Source organism: Lonchura striata, chromosome 8 (genome assembly GCF_046129695.1).
Source record: "Lonchura striata isolate bLonStr1 chromosome 8, bLonStr1.mat, whole genome shotgun sequence".
Classification (NCBI taxonomy): Eukaryota; Metazoa; Chordata; class Aves; order Passeriformes; family Estrildidae; genus Lonchura; species Lonchura striata.
The window spans coordinates 28188491-28208638 of record NC_134610.1 but is presented as its reverse complement, the minus strand read 5'-3'; the positions used below and the strand labels follow the sequence as shown (position 1 = coordinate 28208638).

Here is a 20148-nt window from a genome sequence, read left to right as displayed (position 1 = left end):
TGAATACTTCCCCCTTCAAAAACAGGCTGAACTCTCATCTCTCAAAAAATTGTATACTTCTTTTGATAGTTAGTGGCAAAACAATCCATTACAGCTGCTACAGCAATAGATTGTTAAAAAGAGAAACTATGAAAATTATATTTGTGTAGATTTTTCTACCTAGGAGAAGGTGCAAAGTCACTCACATGAAGAAACTTGCAACCAAGACCTAATACATGGCACCTCCTTTCCTAACAATTTCAAACAACATAAAACTAGAACTGGGCTCCAACTGTCTTCCTGGACAACACTGCAAAGCACTACTGAACACTAGAAGAATCTTTAAAGATATTTATATATCATACATGGATTATTCACTGACTACAATGTCCGTTTGGCAAGATCTCTGAATGATTAAAAGGAAAAAAGTACCAACAAAACAAATCCACACAAAAATAAAATCCCCAAATTACTACAAAACAGATAAAATTGACTAACTCAAGGATATATTAGATAAAAAAGAAAAGCTTCAGTGCTACAGAGCAGTAAGCCATACCGTGCACTCCTGTAAATACAGAAGGTATATTTTCAACCTTTGGGGACTGTGATTTTGTAATGAATAGAAGGAACTCCAGGAGGTGAGGGGAGAAGCAAAAACCAACCAAACAACACAACATAACCAAACAATAAAATTATTTTCTTGAAATCAAGTTAAAAATAGTCTTTCATCTCAATTTGTGATACTGCCAGGGAGTTCCTTATTTCCATACAGACAACAGAAGACCTCAAAGAAGCAAAGAACTTTTCATTGCTATTTCTAATTCAAGTAGTCAATTAATTCCTTTTTCTACAGCTAAAAACATACTATAAAACCAAATAGATATGGAAGAAAAATACTAGAATTAGAACAAATAATTATTAAACTAGGGGTCCAAATTTTATTTTAAAAAGTTATTACTGCCAACACTAAAATGACACACAAGTAAAATACCATATAAAAGTAGAGAAAACTGATAGCAAAAAAAATTAAAATAGACAAATTGTTTTGGAATGGAAATGAAATTCACATAGATTTAAATAATGAGATGTTATCCACAGTACAAAAATGCTGTATGTGGCAAAATGGCTTCAACTTTCTAACTAATGTATCTTTGAAGTTTATGTAACCCAGAAATTAAAAGTGACATTATCTTTTTAGTAGAAGTACACTGGCTTTCAGTCTGAGTTAGTAACTGGAATACATACAGCAGACTGTATTTCAGAAATCACCCTCTCGGTCCTATAACAGGGTTTCTATTAAGGAAGGAACTGCAGGAATAAAATTATTATTTCATGTGGTTTTACCTGACCAAACTACAAAATTTCATGTAATTGCTTGAAAAAAGTAGTGGTATTTTAACTGGGGAACCTGCAAGGAAACATCAGAAGTTAGGAAGAACACACTCTCTCTGTGATAGGTGTCTTAGCAAAATACATGGCTAAAAACCCCAGCATTTTACAGCAACTGTAGAAGGTGTAAAGTTTTATCTTCCATTCTGTAATTTTTTTTTGATGAAACTGATGACTTCATGCAGACTGAAATTTCAGACTCACAGATGAATGATGCAGAACATGTCTTCTCACAGAATGCGACCTCAATTCCTAAAGAGAGGGAAAAATGCTGTGTTGTTTCTTCCGTTCCAAAGTGTGTCCCATTTACTGCATTAATAATGCTTCAATGAACGGTTACAGTCCACTATTGCATCAGCTGGACAGATTTGGCTCAAAAAGGAAAAGCAGATTTTTCTTATGCACCTAGGTCATGAAGCCCACAGTGGCAGGAAATACCCTCCTTTATTTACAAGCATGGAATCTTAGGAGTTCAGAATTCTTTTACTAAAAGAAAGCAAACCAGTTTTGTTCATTGATCATACAGTCTTACTAAAGGATGTCAAGTTATTAAAGCAATTGTATCCTCTTTATAATTTGATGGAGAAAATTTATTTTTACAAAGTATTTAGTGAAAACCTATGTAACCAATTAAATTTTCTTTTCTTTAGCATTTCTGGTAATGTAGATTAGAGCAATGCTTTACTATGGGTGCTTATAATAATGTTTTCATTAAGTTTTTAGTAGCTGACACATAAAACCTGAGCTAGTGAACTGAAAGCTGTTTTATTTGTAAACTGAGAGGCAATGGACTGTGCTTATATAATTTGTCAGTGGATGCCACTAGTTGCTGACAAAAGGACGGCAAGATGCAGAAAACACAGCTACCAATTTAGGTATTGGCAAAAACATTTTAGAATACTTTTAACTAATCAGGTTTTTCTTCCAAAGATCAAATTCTCTTACAGTCCCCCTGTCTAAGCTGCTCTAGATCCCAAAGGTACACTGTCCATCTCTTTTACTCTTCACTTAACTATGTCATATGACAGACTCAAACTGCTTTTTTTCTCGCGCTGTTTCTTATCCCAGGCCTTTTCAGCACTAACTTCTTTTTTTGTTTTGTTAAATTTAACTTTTTATGCTCCCTTCTGGCTCTGTTTCCTAATACAACCAGCTGCAGTTTATACACCTCTATAAGGATATTCAAACCACTCTAATCTCAAGATATCAGTCTCTTTCCATCATCTGCACAACTCCCCATCATGGTGTGCATTGCTTTTCAAAACTCCCAAGGTTCCATGCTCTTCAGTTTTCATATCCACTTTGCAGGATTTCAACCCCAATGTGTTTCTCTTTTTCCGTAGTTTAAATCCTATTAGTATAGGTACACATTCTTTGTCTACTGAGAAAATTATACTTAGTTTTACACTAGCAGGCTTCTAATATTTGTTTAAAAGCCACAGCTGGGGATAAATCATACAGGCACATATACAGATGAGAAGTCACATGCAGCAAGGCCCTGCTACAAATCAGTGAGCTGTTTAAAAGCTATCAAGTCAGAAATTGACTCTAATATTAAGATGTGCAAAACATGTATTCTTCCCTAGGCCTCCTTTCATCAAAATCCTAATTTTTAGAAAAGTGAAGGCAACAAAGAAGCAGCATTTTCATAGTAAAACATGCTTGAGCAACTGCCAGAGTATAGCCCTATAAACACAAGCTACTGTAAATTGCACAAACAGAGAGAAAAAGGGAAGAAGTTGTCAAAAGGGAATTAAAAGAGTTTTCAGAAACTAAAGAATCTTACATTGGAAGTACTGAAAATTTCATTCTTGCTGAAGGAAAACAATCCAAACCCATATAAAATTCAGGCAGTTTAACTAAAATGATGATGGAGTTTACATATACATTACCATTCCAGGAATGAATGACACCGATTATACGGAGTTTGGTTTATGAAGAGAATTACTAGCAAGTGTCAAACTGAAGAAAGCAGGTAAATGATACTGCAGACTGTGCTAGACCTGAGCACATTTTATTACTCACAAAAAGAAAGCATTGAAATAAAATAACTGACCCCAAATGCCACAACTGGCAGCTGCTAGCTGTTACAGAGATGATGGATCTCAGCCACACAGGAAGGACTAGACACAAAAAAAAAAAAAAGAAAAAAATTAATCAGTAAAGGTAGACTAGAGTGGCCCAAATGCTTTTATAGTGAATTCTCCATAGGGTCATCAAGCAAAGAGAAAGCAAAAGACAAAAACCCACTGAACTGAAGTAAGAGCAAACAAACAGGAAAGAAAAAGACTAGTTTGTAAAGAGAACACAGAATGAAACAACATGAGAAAAAGCACGCACCCCCTGTATCTTTCCACATTAATACCAAATTTGCAAGTAGAGTTTAAAATAGCCATTTTAGAGGCAACAGACCTAGCTGCAGCTAGTGACAAGTCTCTTGGCAATCATATAACTAGAAGTTTAGATTCATGTTTCTTAGACTAACATATCAATAAACAAAAGTCTTAGCCTCTTTCAATTTCACTTACCTATACAGAAAATATGCAGCAATATTTTTTGTTGTTTCAGACAGAATATCAGACAATAACATCAGTACAAGTATAAAATAACTTAACTTTTTCCCAAATGATTACAGCAGAATTCTTATGAAAGACACAATTTACATAATCTACTTGCATGTCTATCTACATAAACCTTTACAAACACACGTACATTTATATGTATTATACACACTGAACACAAATCTTCCCCTATTATTCTTAACTGCAGAGAATAACAGTGTGCTATGTTCAGTTAAATTTACAGAACACTCACAACACAAAGGCCATCATGCACCATTACGGTTTGAATGCAAGCATCCATGAACTATAGCACAAATGACCCTTCATTGTCTGGTAGTGTTGATGCCACCCAAAACCACTGCTTGACACAAACTATGTGAAAAGCAGTAACTGCAACAGACTACAACCAGGCCTACCCCCCAAAGAGGACACTGCAGCTGAAAAGGGTATATAATAAAAAAAAATCACATGAAATAAAACAAACCCTACCCACCCACTCAATCCATGTGCCAGAACCTTTTGCACTTTGCTCTCTCTGTAGACTGCAATTGTGTACTCAGCTCCTGAGGCCTCAGGGGTCTCCCTCATATACACACACAATATATAACTAACATTTACCAGGCCAGTGCCTCAGAACTTCAGATAAACACTTAACAAAACCAAAACTTAATTCATAGATATTTGTCCTGGGCCTGAAATCAAAGATCACAAACATCAATCCTTGCTAAAGTTTCCACTGTTACTATATTGTTACTAATTGCCAAAAGAATTAAGCTTAAAGTAAATATATTCAATGTCATTAGCAAACACACAAACAAAGGGAGTAGATTAGCATTTTTTGATTCAAACTTGATCATAAATACCAAATTTGGATCTCAAAATAATTTACAGTTCTAAGTTGGAATATATTAGCTTCTAATTCTCATTTGGCACTATTAAAAACTTTGTACTAAAACTGATCATTTTTAGTTACTACTGGTTGTACTGATGGTAGAACAGAGAATGATGTGCCATGAGCTGCATTTGAAAGCTGTAAGAAGTCCACAACTGTCAAAAATATCTGGATACCAGCTGTAGCATCCTACTCTCACCACCTGACTTACAGCTGCCTAGGACAAAACCCAGGAATTGCACTGGGAATACACAGTGCAACAGAGGCAATTAGCAGATTACCTCCAAGGTACAGTCATTACTTCAGGCACCTGCTTTCTACTGCCACTACTGGCAGTTTTCAAGCAGCGGATATTTGCTAGGGTATTTTAAGTAGACTACAGCCACCAGGCAGTTGTCTTCTGCAGCTGGGGAGCAGGTGGTAATACCACAGCCACTTGCCTAACACATAGCAGTGTACTGACAACATTTGCCTTTTTCAATCATTGATGAGAGCTCAGTCACACTGACACACAATACAAGCTGATCATATTCATTACCTGGGAAACATATTCAAACTCCAAGTCGGTACGTCAAAAAGTAGTATGAAAATTTAAAAGGGAAAGTTATATTCTAGAACTACTAATTATTAGTAAGTGAAGCTAAGAAATAAAACTTAAAACCCAAAGAATATTTAGCATCAACCTGTAACGAATAAAATGATGAGAATTCAGTAAGCCTTTGGAAAGGCTTAACTATCTGAATCTACTTGAGACCTGAACAGAGCAGAGTTTTAATTCTAGGTAACAAGACTTCTGAGAAAACAGGAAAGAATGAGCAAGAAATACTTTATTCCAAGACAAGACTTGGGTTACAGCCCCCTCTGCTGGAAATACCTAGTACATATTGTTACACAATAGTCCGGAAAAATGCTGGAAGTTTAAAATACGTGGAACAGATTGCTTATAACATGGCTTCATTCGTTCATGTTTAGTCTTCCACTTGCAGCTGAGTAAGAGTCTTTCACAGAAGAGTAAGTACTGTAATATCAATTACTGACAACTTTAGATCTCTCATCAGGCAAATCAGTTTTGATATTATTTCATGTATGGTGTCAACAGCCTTATTAATTTAGGCAAGAGCACCTTAAACTGGAAACCAAAAAAATTCAACAACTTGCATCAGGTGACATGGAATAATATTCAAATGGCCTTTCTAAATAAGAACTGCACAAAAAACCACCCAGAGGTGACTGACTGGGACAGTTTTTCATTTTCTGCATTTCAAAATCTCAACTCTTCACAACATGAGGTGCTTTTCTAAGGCACTAACGAATATAAGGTCAAGACCCAGAGAAAGAAACAAGTATTTGTAACCATCATCCTTAAGAACTGAATAAGGTTCATTATTTTTCTCTCAAAATGTTTCTGATTTGCAGTTTACTTTTTAGCTCAGTCTTAAAATAACTAGTCATGTTTTGACTTCTTAGCTTCCCCAAATAGTTCAAAAATAAGTAATACGTTTGTCCTTCTGCAATAAAACTTCAACTGAAGAAAAACTTCAGTTTCTCTCCAATATTTCCTATTTCCTTATGTACTAATTCATTACTAAAAGACTTTTTCATCCATTCCCCTCTTGTCTTACTGTCCCTGCTTCAAGAAAGAAGACAGCAATACTGCTATGCTATGCTATCTTAGTGTGATACTCACAGCTGCAGACATGGCTATGTGACTCTGGACATAGGGCTGGTGATGTAGTGTTTGAGCTCCATGATCAGAATACAGCTGGTATTAAAAAAATTACAAAAAAATTAGCACAAAAACTTGTTTCACAAAGTTAAGTTTTTAAGCCTTTCATATGAATTTAGAATGCTTAAAACTTCAAAATGTGGGCTATGCTTATCTGAACTACTTTTTTAAAATCACAATTTCAATATTTAAATCTATATTTTCCCCAATGATTAGTCAAGTTTAGTAAACTTAGTTTATCTTAAATCAGTGTCACAAATCACTTTCCTTGACAGAAATAGCAGCTTCTTTATTACAAATTTTACTTGGCTGTAATGGGAACAGTGTAGATTAGCATACTGAAAATGTAATTCCCAGCAGTATCATACTTATACATACAAGTAATACAGATTATTCTTGGAATTTTACACCATTCTGAAATTTAACACACTGCTTCCTTTAATATGAACAAATTGCCTACCTGTAAATCAAGAGCACATTATATCCAAATATTCCTTAAATAATTTCACCTATTTTCTTAGTGCTCATGGTTTTCAGACCTCTGTACACTTTTATATCAAAATGATAAATACTAAAGATAATACAGTACTGTTAATAAGATTATGATTATAAAATAAATACCAAGATCTATGCACCTTCAAAAAGGAAGGAAAACCCCTTAACCCAAGCCTTGTATTATTCAGTATCTTTGCAGGGAAATTAAATTACTTCAGTATGTCAAAATTTTCCACTTCAGATGTCTGAAATACCATCTGTGGAATTTCTTTTGTAGGAATAAAATATCTATTTATTTTTGGAACCATATATGATTACTAGTATTAGTAATTAGATGTCTTAATTTAACATCCATTTTAGCCTCCCTATTAATGAGGAATGAATATTTGATAAGTACCAATCAGTATCAAATTGAAAATGTGTGTAATTCAGTTTTTCTGCAGCCATTTACTATTGTTTTTAATATCCAATCATGAAGAGATTGAATGATTAAGTATTTTTTTGCTTACAGTTTCTTGGTTCTATATCAGTAACATTTGTAATATTTAAGAAATTTTTAAATAAAGCACTCTTAATTACTTCAGATCATCAGAATATTTAGAAACAAGCTTCTCACAGAATTACTTTAGAAAACTATTGTGGTTCAGGGATATTCAACCCAACATTCCAAAGAATGAACTCCCATTTTATTTAAACATTACTTGCAAATAAAACCAATTGACAAGTCCTGTGGCTGTCTGTAATACATTTGTGACTCTAAAATATTTCAGAATCCAATCAGCATTCTGCTAGACAGGAAGAGAAGTTCTAACCTGAGGACACCTGAAATTATTTAACATTAACGTAAGTATGGAACAGTTGACCTCACCGCTCTAAGAGCCAGTGCTTAAGAGAAAAGAATGTAACTTTCAATCACAATAAGCACTTCAATTTTCAGTACACTTTTTTACATTTTAAAAAATACCTCAGGAACTGCAGCTTCCATTAGGAGAGGTGGAGATATACATCCACCTTCCTGGTTAATTCCTATTGGCTGATACAAGACTTCAGATGGTTGCAGATACAGGAGTGGAGGTGAAGAGGTAGGAGACTGAAATAAAACACATTATTCTAAATCATAAATTTTATAATTTAAGCAGGATAAAGAGAAAAGTTTAGTTTACAGTCTTCTTTGCTACATACAAACAAAAGATCAAACTTAAAGTGTCAAATTAATCTTTGATAATCTAAAGAAACTGAGAGGGAAGTGGATAGAAAGGTGAGGTAGTAGGAGAAAAAAAAAGTCCTTACGTTTATGTGGTTTTCAGATTTTATTCACATTTTGGAGAGCATTGCAAAATCCTAAAACTTGTAAAATCACATTTAATCTCAAAATCACAGAAACATACTACAGTTCAATTTTCCCTTGTAACACTGTTACACTAGCAAAACAAGTTTTTTGTTTTAAACTAATTAGAATAACTCCTTAATTCAGCACCCTGATTTCAAAGCAGTGGATTGATCTATTAGAGCGGAACAGACCATAACTGGAGGAGGCTGGTTGCTATTAAAGCAATGAGGCTGCATTGTAACACTCAAGCTTAAGGGACTTGGTCCTCCTTTCAGGTTCAAACCCCGAGTTCCTCAAGCATCAAGATTTCCATATTAAGCTGCTCTTTCACAAAACAGATAAACTCTCCCCACAAAATGGCCAAGTTAACAATATCTTCTTCCTACTTCATGAGCCTGGGTTTAATTTCACCCAGTGTGTGTCCATGTGCTTCTGCTAACTCTACCCCATGAAATGTCACACTTATCAGTTAATTGGTAAGTTAATATCCATTTCTTTAATCAGGTGAAATTTGGCAGTTTTTACCTGCTTCTAAAGGATTTGTTAGGTAATTTGATATAAATATTTTGCTAAATGGGAGGGGAGGGGAAGGTGTTTTCTTTACATCAGATTTATATGTAATGTTTCAACAGATGCTATTTTATGCCTTCTGTTGTAGCAGTAAATGTTAAAAATACATTGCTAAAATACAGCAATTAATACTAACTTCAACCAGGTTGTGAATAGTGGGAAATCTCACTCTTAGATAAGCACAGCATACCTTTAAACTAGGTGAAAAGTAATGATAAAATGCTGCAACTATGAACTGTATTTACCTGTGGAACAGACCACTGCCACTGACTTGAAAGACACAGTGTTGGTGCCTAAAATTGAACAAGAACATATCACTAATGGGGTGAAGAACAAATACACATAGAATACTATTATTCTTGAATCTGTAATTAATTATCAACGAAAAAGAGGAAATGCAATTTTCATTAAGCCCCAAATTATTCATCATTTTACTTATTTAAATTCAGCCTCCAACTTGACCATTTAAACTTCAAAAACACTCAGGTTCTCAACAGAGATGCTCAGAGCACATGAAACAATAGACCCAAACTGGACCACTAAAAAATGTGGCTTTCAGGGAAAGGTCTTTTATGATGAGAAGGGTCAAGTAGAGGAAGAGGTTCTCTAGAAACGTTGTGTGCAATCTTCATCATTGGAGCTACTTATAACCCAAGTGGACAAGTACGCAAGAAACCTGTTCTAACCAACCCTACTCTGAGCAGGAGTTTGGCTTAGATGATAAGCCAGCTGCCCTGCAACACAAAAGAAAATGTAATTTACTAAACTTTCATGTAGTTACATAAGCAGAATACACTGTATTCTACTGAAAAGTCATAAATGAAGTTAAAATATGTTTCACACTACTATTACCAACTATTTCTTCAGAATAAACAGACTTGGGACAGTGCTGCAAATAGTACTGGAGGATTAGTGATGATCTGAAAACCATTTTCAAACAGATACCTGATAATGGTACGTAGGAGACTGATAAACAGGTGGAGCAACCATCACAGGTGAACTGGAAACAGAGCGAGACTTCAAAAGAAAAGAAGTTACAAATCTTAATGCAGCAATTTGATAAACTGTCACTCCTTTTACACACACTACTAAGGAGTACTATGATAGTGAAGCACCCCCCCATCCTTTTGAAAATGATTCACAAAATTTTAACTTACACTTAAGCTGCTTCAAATCCAGTGCCTCTAACAGCTTATGTTAGATCAAACAAAAATCTCTGGCATACTCACACCTTTCTAGAAAGCACTAGGCCATCACTACCTAGAGATAGTAGAACTTATTCCTGGGGCAAGGCCAAGACTCATTATGAACTATCCTGGTCACACCAAAGGCAAAGTGCTTTGTAGAAACAAAATAAACTGAAGTGTTATTAAAAAAAAAAAAAACAAACCAAGAAACACAAAATAAAGTCTAAAATAAGGAAGCCATTTAAACATCTAGCATGAGGCATAGCTGAAGAAAATGAAGCAGAAGGGAACCTGAAAACACTTCAGCTATCCTGGTTCATAGAAAAACATAAATAACAAAATAAATTCCTTACTGGCCATGGCTGCTGAACAGGAGAGACTTCAGATGTATGAAAATAAGCTACTCCATTATGGTAAACATATGGATATCCACTCGAAGTGGTCAAGTACATTGTACCAGCTTCTGGTGATACAGGAGTAGTTGCATACATTGTACCAGCTTGTGGTGTCACAGCAGAACCTGGAATAAATATTTTAAAACTTATTTACATATAACTTTTTTCAGATGTGTACACCATGAGAAAAAAGAGAAGATCACTTTTTATCATCACAGAAAGAAAACATTCAAAGGAAAGAACATGGAGCAGCTTGTCTAATGCCATCTCAATTCCCTCTCAAACACAATAATGAAAGCAGATGGCCACAGGATGTCCTCAGAGCTAGATGGGAAAGGCTGCAGAAGATGACATCCAAACAAATAATTAAACACAACACATAATATAGGGAGATTTCTGGAGAGAAAAAAAAAGGGAAAATTAATTCTGTAACTGAAACTGAAATCACAGAATAGTAGTATAGTACACAAAAAAAATCAGGAAGAACACAGTATAAACAACATCGAGTAAGTTTAGTTTTTCATTTTGCCTTGCAAAGGTAAAAACCACCATGAAGTGCCATTTTATGAGCAGCCAGAACACTGCAGAGATCACCAGAATGCTCAGTGGAAGACCAAGGGTCCCACAGAGATTCAAGAGCTTTTATTGATAGTAAGAGTTTGACTTTTTTCCTAGAAAAGCCTTAAGACACCTGGATACAACACAGCTGAAATATTACCCATAGACAGGCTAAGATGTCTGTTAGGATAATGTTAAGCATGCCTTAGGAAAACTAAAGGCTGCTTTAGCTCCAGTAAGCAATCTAGAATAGCACTTACTGGTATCTCAGATGAGATCAACACAATTCCATGGCCAACAATCCTGTCCACTAGCTACCAAGTAATTTGCACAAACTTCACAAACTTTCTGCCAGTGTTGAATAAGTTTCTGGCAAAGAAAAAAGAAATCTTCCTCATCAAACACAGAAAACTCACTGACGAAAAAAATACATTTTGATGCTGGGGAAAAGCAAACCAAGTGGCTCTCCCAAGTATGTTCAAAGCTCTCACCCCAAATGATCCTATGACAGAAGAGCTTACAGTTTACTGTCCAGCTCTCCGATTCTGTGGAATGTGATGGAATCCACAGCTCTACAGTGACATTTTAAGTCCAGGTGTTCTGGCCTTACAAGCCCAAGAGCTGCAGTAGGACAAAGCATCCTGGTGACTGAGATACACTGAGCATGAGAGCAGACATAATGAAACCAGGCCCTACAATGTGTCTGGATGCCAATATGATCTTGTATCACAGATCTATCCTAGGCATAAGAGACAACAAGTAGCTGAACAGGTCCACAAATAAAGACCTCAAAAGAACACAGCAGCTTTCTCTAAAAACCTTTTTTAAAAGATTTTTGGTTTACACCTCTATTGCCTCATGTCTCAAAACACAGAGATACACACCTTTTCTATCAATTTACACATTCATTATGAAAGTCAACTCCCACAAGTTGACTCTTCCCACAAGAGCTTCCATAAGTCAGGCAACACAACTGAGAAAATACAAGTGAAGGATGGAAAGTGAAATAAAGTACAGCAAGAAAATGGCATACACTCTCACAATGATGACTGAGCAAAGATTATACTGAATAATTTCTAGAGCAAAGAAACTATAGAGTTGGAACAAGTATTCCATTTCCCCTGGGCAAATAATAACCCAGACACTTACCCAAGGGAAAAGGGCATACTTAGGCACAAGCAGAAGATGAGGCAAGCTTCCTGTCTTCAGCAAGCGTGTCTGCACCAACAGCATTACAACATGTGAACCACTTCTAACAGAGCACAACAAACAAAAGAAAACTTCAGGATTAAATCAACGTTCTTCTGTGTTCTAGTTTCAGAATGAAGATGAGCAAATGAAGACCAGGTACCTCTTGGTTAAAAACTTATATTCATATTGACAATACACAAATGCAAGTAAAAATACATACGAGCATTAGGACTCCGCACTTGTTTTCTTATTGCTGGTCCAATATTCAATTTCTTATCCTTATAGTTGAGTTTTTTAGCCTAGAATTAAAGAAATAAAACATTATTATTTTTTACATAGATCTAGGCATCTGAGAACTTAAAAATAACTTAGTAGGTTAGAAACACTGAGCAAGAGAGCAGTTATGTTGAAACCAGATCCTAGGATATGTGTCTGGAACCTGGTGAAACTCCTAAAGGTCTGTTTTTAATACTACACATAGTAGACTGCAACATAAAAGGAAGTTCTGGAGACATTACTCTAAATAGAAGAGTAGGACAAAAGAAAAAAAAAAATCAGCATATAATCAGAATTTCATATTAAAAACTCAAGAGTAAAAAACAAAACCCCATTAATTTAATATAAAATTTGAAGCCTAGAAACTCAGCTGAAGATGGAAAAATACCTAGATGCTACATGAGGTTAAAGATGAATATGAAATAGAAATGTGCAAAGATGAAAAAGATGATAAAATTGTAGGACATCTAAATTAAGGAATTTAGAGTAGGCAAAGTAAAACATCAGTAAGACTTTACATGGAGTAGCCTTTCAGTTGCAAAAAGGGCAAAATGGTACCATTTACAAAATGGTACTCAGTACCATTGGTATTGAGAAATAAAGCAATTTTAAAAAAGCCAGAGCAAGACAGCCAGCTGACTCAAGAAGCTGGCTGCTTGCATACTTTTTTAGCTCCATTAAATTAAACCAAAAGTTTGGAATTTTCAACATTTTAACCAGCCTTCTAATTGTGAGAAGGCAATTTGCATATGTGTCAGATCCTATTTTCTTGGGTTTTTTTTAACTTGCACATTGATACCCTCTTGTGAATGAGTAACTTCTGACTGACAGATGTCTCCAATACGTTCCACCCAAAATACAAGAGCACACATTTCACAAAACCAAATGAACTCAAGAGCTGACCATGTCTCAAGGGAGGCTCTACAAGGAGCATCAAGACAGAAACATAGCTAAGAGAAGCAAAAATTAAACTACTTGAGCTACATCACTGAAGCCTTCAAGGGAGCCCAATTGTTACGAAAAAGAATTAAATTAAGGTTGACAAACCAACATGACAGAATAAAAGACAGCAGTTATCTTTCTAATTTCCACAAAAAAAAATCTTGACAGCAGTGGAATGTGAAGGATAAAAGTTTTCATAACTCTACATATACTACAGCCTAAGAAAATAAAGATATATGTTGAAGTCAAAAATAGTACTATGAACTAGAATTTCCTTCCTTAGTTCCAGAATATCTCAGTATAAATCTTATCTTAGAGCTCTAAATCTTACCTTAGATCTCTTTAAACAATTTTAACTATCAGACCAAACTTATCTTCAAATGCAACTTGGCAAACAGAGGACCAGAGTACTCAGGTCTGGTACAAAAGTAATTAATTCAATTAAGAGACGACAACAATGGGGACTGCCACTTACATCTTGTAAAATCTTCTGAGCCTCTTCTTGGGTTTCAAATGTAACAAAGCCATACCTAAACAAAAATGACAGAAGCTAAGCCTCTGAAGTTTCTATTTACAAACACAGCACATAGTTACTTGATGTACAGTACAAGTGACATTACAAGGTAAATTAATGGGTATAAAACCTCTGGAAGTAAAGACTGAATTAACAATTGCATTCTTAGCACCTTTTAAATTACATTCAAGTATGTGGCAATACACCACTGAATGACCAGCTGTTCTTGTTACTCAGCCTATGTCTAAAATTCCTTCATTGCTATTAAACAAAAATTTTGATCTAAACCCTTCATTTGTTGAGGTGACCAAAGATGAGACACTTGAGATTTTTTCAAAGTTAATATTACACTGTAATTCATAGTATAGCTCCCACCTAGTTCACCAACAATTGTGAATGCTCCCCACTGCCACAAGCACAATTCATTATTTTAAACGGAGTTCTCAGAAAAAGCAGTGATGCAGCCATTATCTGTGAATTCTCCTGTAATTCTTAACAGAATTAGCATTAAAAAGAGTTCTGTGGAGGTCAAGGATGGAGCAATTCTCATACTTCGTGACATAGTGTCTTTTATCATACCTCTTCTAACAGCTGCAATAAATCAAACAGGCTTTCAACTCAGAACTGCTTTTCCAACCCCCTCAATTTATTCCCAGAGTAATGTTGGTGGCACTGCCAGTGCAAAGCAATTATCTGAATGTACACAACACATATACAGAAAACCAAAAACACCTTTCTCCCCCCTCCAATAAATCTAACTTCCTAAATTTCAAATGTTTTTGAAATCTTTGAAATGTGAAATGTGTATTTCTGTACACATGATTTGTTAGGGTTATGGTTAATTTCTCAGGGTCACATTACAGAAGGTATGAGATTCTTCCTCTCCCACCACCAGATTATATTTTGCAATACAAGGTTATCATTCTTTGTGAGCATTTGTGTGCTAATTTTAATACAGACGTTCAATACATCTGACCAGCTGTACTTTGAAATTTGTGGGTTTTTCTTGTATTGGCTTCTCTAAACTGGAAACATTTCCAAATTAAAAGAAGACAAAATATTCTCCTGCTTGGGATCCTACCTACACAGACTTTTCATTCTGTAGACTGTCTGGACAATAAAGTAATAAATGTAATCACAAACTTGTAAGTTTTTAAAATCACTTGTCTAGCAGAAGCAACAAAGCCTGTGCCTGGAGCTCAATAGAAATCCTAACAGCATGGAAAGTAATTATTTTCCAACATATCTGCTGTGAGACATGTTGGTAATCATAATGCATAATAATTATGTGTTACATGGACACACACACTGCAATTCTCAGATACTTACTGGAATTTACTAAAGGGGCAGGAGGCTTGGTGACAGATCTGGGACCAAGTCTCTGAAGTCATGCAAGTGCACATAACTTGCTGATACACATTAAGCTCTAACAGCATCAAACTGTCCTTACTGCTCAGGAGATAACTTTAGAGGTGGACTTGCATGCACACTCCTGTTTGCTTCAGCCCTCTTTCCCACCTTCTCTGGCAGTGCACTTCCCCATCTCATTTACATCACCATCCTTTGGGTTACAGCAATAATTTTACTATTCAATCTTAATCTTTCTCTGTATTTGCTCTTTGTCATTTCTCCTACTGGTGACTTCCAGTCTCTGTCTCCATTGTAAGTAATCATGATTTAACTCATGTTGTAAGTGATCAGATTTGTCCCCTATGCTACTGTTTCAAAAATCTTCACACAAAAATCTGTTACTGCTATGCACTCCAGCACAATCAGATGTATCTAAGCTTTTCTTGCACTTTAGGCTCCTTTCCATACTGGCTTTCAGTAATACAAATATATTTAATAATAAAATAACCTTGCTAGGATAACCTTGCACTCCAGTATTAGTCACAAAGAAAACCTGAAAAAACGGAAACTATGGATTCTGTCCTAATTGCATATAACTTCATCTTATAACAACATGACTAACAAGAGTTTTAGACATTTATATAGAGGTATTAAAGGGCAAGAACAGATTTTTGCACACATGAGATGACTGAAACATCAATGATAAAATACTATGAGCTATGGAAATCAATCAAATATACTATAGTCAGCTTTCTGTTATTTTCAATTTCCACAATACACTTATTCTACTGTACCGACCCCTTTGATACTCCAGCTCTGTCATTTATTATCTTCACTTCTGTCACACTGCCATACTGAGCAAAAAATCTCTTCAGGTCATTTTCATTAGTCTAGTACAGTAAATCAAGAGGGGAAAAAAAAATGGTAAAGTTGGTTTGCATAGTTATTCAATTAATTAGTTCAATATTTACTTTAAGACTATTAATGGATGTATTTTGGATGAAGTTTGCTACAAACTAATTATAACCCTGCATATCAACACAGAAGAATAAGCAAGTATGAGCCTCAGGGCTCACTTAATTACTGCATTAATTATTCAACAATAATTCTAGAAACTTCTCATTAGTAGATTTATGTAACAACTGTCCTATTACAGTTCAGATCAATGAAGCAGGTGTACTAGATCCAAATTTTAGTTTATGTTAATTACATGCTAGAGCAGTTTACAGTATGAAAAATCACTGCCATACTTTCAACTGCAACACAGCAGAGCATGTAGATATACACAGGTCACATAAATCCCCTCAAACCACAGTGATTTAGTGATCAAACCCATTGAATATACCATGATCCCTCTTTCTGAAGTGGTTTTAACATGAGAGTCTGCAAATATGTACAGGCCCACTACACGAACTCCCCACTCTAAGTAAGAAAATGTTATTTCAGTGGAGAGTGGTCTAAGTCAACTTAGAAGGAACTGCCCCCCTCCAAGTATGCAGAGAATAAAACAGCTTTCTAATGTAAAGACTCGCCTAAGCGTTGGGAACACTCCTCTCCTTGTATGAGTATTTTTTTACAATGTAAGCATATATCACATATGATGCAGTAAGCATCACATTTGAGTTTTAAATTTTGTTCTACATAGCCCTTAGTTAATGCTACACCTAACACCGGGAAAAGCACAGTTATATGCTCACACCATTCATCTATACTTCTCCTTAACTTCACGTATACTAAGTACTGTTTTACTTCTAAGTTAATGACTTTGAGTGTTTGTATAAAATGGAGGGAATCCTCTCCAGCACATCAAAGGTTTATGTGCCTCATCCAAGTTGAAACCATTCGGTGCTCAAGCTGTTACCCAAGGACATAAGGGCTTGCTACACAGAACTATGAATTTGGAAAGACAAAGGTTTATGTGCAGAGCAGTGCATTGCTGAAGAATAAAAGGAAATGCTGTTCTAAGATGCACAGTGACATCTGCAAGCATCTGTAAAAACATAATATTTAGAAACTTATAAGAAATACATGCAGGTGCTTTTTCCTGCTTATGATAAGACACAGACACTTGTCAGATCCTTTAAGGAGAGTAAAGGCTTAGCATTAGCCTTTGTCAGTGACACACGGCTGCACCACTAAAGAAAGAGCTCTTCAGACCAAGATGAAAATGCTCCCAACTCTACCTTCCCTTGCTGAATTGTTTCTCTAAGTTTGAGAGACCAGGTGTTTCCTCTTAAAAATAGGAATCACTGCCATGGTGACAGACAAAATCATAAAGGAGCTTGTTAGAAAGCAAGTTAAGTTTTTGTTGATTAACTGTTTCCCTTTCTCACAAAAATAAAGTCAATAGCTTTTGCATCACCCCAGGTGACTTGAATAAGACCTTTGACTTAAAAAAAAAATACCCCCAATACTTTTCCCCATGAGATTGCCAATAGAAAGCAATTCAAGACTGACATATAAACCCTATGAGGACTAGATCAGAAATTTAAGGCTGTATTTGATATAAAGAATCATATCAAATGGAAGCGCAACTAAAATGGCCATAGAGGGTTTCATCCCTTCTATTTCCTCTCCCCTCTGCAAAAAAATCCATCTTCTTTATGATTATAAACATACTTAAACTGCTGTTGAAAATACAATTCCATAATAAATTCTGAAGTATCAGCAACTGAACCAAGAGACCCTTCAAAACAAACAATAAGTATGATAATTAATAAAAATATTGATGTTAGACAGAAAAGTAGTTTAACCTTTGAAATTGCAGTGAAAACAGAAGAGAGCAAGAGAGGTCATTTCATAGCTCCAGAAATTTGTTTACTATTGGTGCAAAAAGCCACTTTAATAAAGTCCAAATATACTGAAGGTCTTGTACATCTTAAAATATGAACTTCTCTATTTGAATTATCTCAGCCAAATAAACGAGAAGATTCTGGAATTTCTTGCATTTGTTATGCAAAATAGCCTGAGTGAATTATCAATTCTTGTTCCTCTTCCAGTGAGTCAGTACTCAAAAGGTCTCAGCCTAAGAGGATTAATGCAGGGAAGATGCTCTTGATAGGAACAAAGCAACAGCTACACAGATGAAGCACGGAGCACGTTTTGCAAGTCAATGCCTTAATTAATTATCTAAGGTGGGAAGAGAGAAAAACCTTAAGCTTATCACAAAAGCAACTGAACAAGGTAAGACTGGTGCAATGTTCACTGCTATTTAAAGATTTTAGGGAATATACAAAGGCAGGAGCATTCTAGGAATTAAGATCAATACTGCAAAATACCCAGAGAAGCTTATGTACTTATTTTAAAAACAAACTCTTGCGTTTAAGAAAATTACTATGGTGAGGAATATACACACTGTAATTCATTGTGTGAACCAGAAGTGTTAGAGGAACAAAAGCCACGGATCTATGAAACATTGTGACAGTTTATTAAATTACACTAAGTGGAAGACATAAACAAAATGTTCTACATGCTTTTCTGCCATCAGCTCTGCTGATGCCAAAAGCTATCTTCTATGAAAAAAGAAAACTCTGAAGAAGTGTCAAAAGCTTCTAGCAGCTAGGTGTACAGAGTGATCTTTGTAGGACAGTTATGCAAATTAAGGCTTAAAGCTTTATTCTCTACTGTAGGTTTGGCCATTAAAGTGAAGAGGACTTGCCAACTAAACAAATACACATGACTGTGTCTCTCTTTTTTCCCTGGTGATTTTTATACAGTTATAAATTACAATTTAGCAGCAAAAAGAGGGAAGAATACCTTAAAATCGATTCCTCCAACAAAGACACGATTTGGAATAACTGTTCCAGACCTTGGAGAACTGATCAGATTATTTAACCTCACCGGTGACGCAGTGTTGGGACATGAAGGTAAAGATTCTGTTTGCATCTGATCAGTGGCCTGATGATTCAAAGAAAACATTTTCAAAATCTTACACGTTATTTATCAGTAAATGAAACAACTCTCAACAGACAATACATACAGATTTTTTCAGAAGACACAGCAGATGCTGAACATTTACCATGTATTTTTATTCAGAATGTAGTTCAGTGTTTAAACACAAGCTCAATCTTAATGAATTCAGTAACTTAGTGAATACGCTATGGTCTGAAGTCCAGTGTTAAAACCTCTTCTAAACTGGACATCAATCTTGGTTCAATTTGCAAAGCACCCTGCTGCATAAATTTCAGTTATAAATTCTATTATACAATAGATCTCTCTACTAAAAGTCCTTATTTTAAACCTATATAGAATGGACATTTTAAACTCAATCTGTACTCTCACACACAGCTGTACGACTATTCTCTGCAACAACCTCCAGTTCATTTTCCAAGTGCAGAGCACCCATAATTCCGCCACATGAAATCAACAAGCTCCACACACCCAATGAGAACAGGTCCTGAAGACTGGTATTTTAATTCAACACCCTGTTGGCCTACAAACACATCACACAGTGGTCTGAACAGAAATTCCCTCTGCAGAAGAGCAACCAGATTGCTCTTGCCCCAGTAAAAGGATATAACACAATGGGATGTCATAGAAACCATTATTTGGTGAAGCCTGGCTAATGTTTTAACTTCCAGCATGCTTACACTTGCGAATCATGAAACAGTTTAATTGTAAACTCTTTTCAAAACAAAATAATACTGCCTTACAAAGTCAATCCTAACTGTGTAGACGATAGCCAGAACGCAGCCATGTAGTATTGTCACTAACTTCTCAAACAGGATTATTTCAGTTACTCCTACTAATTCTAAGTAATGGGTTAATGCCATTACTGTGGATATCTTAAAGAC

The 20148-nt window shown here is 35.5% G+C and overlaps 1 protein-coding gene across 1 annotated transcript; it reads right to left on the bottom strand.

The window, feature by feature from the left end:
* Positions 1–3268: 3268 nt before the first annotated feature.
* On the bottom strand, positions 3269–19246 carry BOLL (boule RNA binding protein). The gene is made up of 10 exons (XM_031505318.2): positions 19112–19246; positions 16154–16245; positions 13967–14021; positions 12494–12572; positions 10483–10649; positions 9888–9959; positions 9188–9235; positions 8007–8132; positions 6509–6583; positions 3269–3491 (listed from the first exon to the last, which is right to left on the bottom strand). Exons 1-10 carry the CDS (start codon positions 19238–19240, stop codon positions 3474–3476), a joined length of 861 nt encoding a protein of 286 aa, XP_031361178.2. The 5' UTR covers positions 19241–19246; the 3' UTR covers positions 3269–3473.
* Positions 19247–20148: the final 902 nt, after the last annotated feature.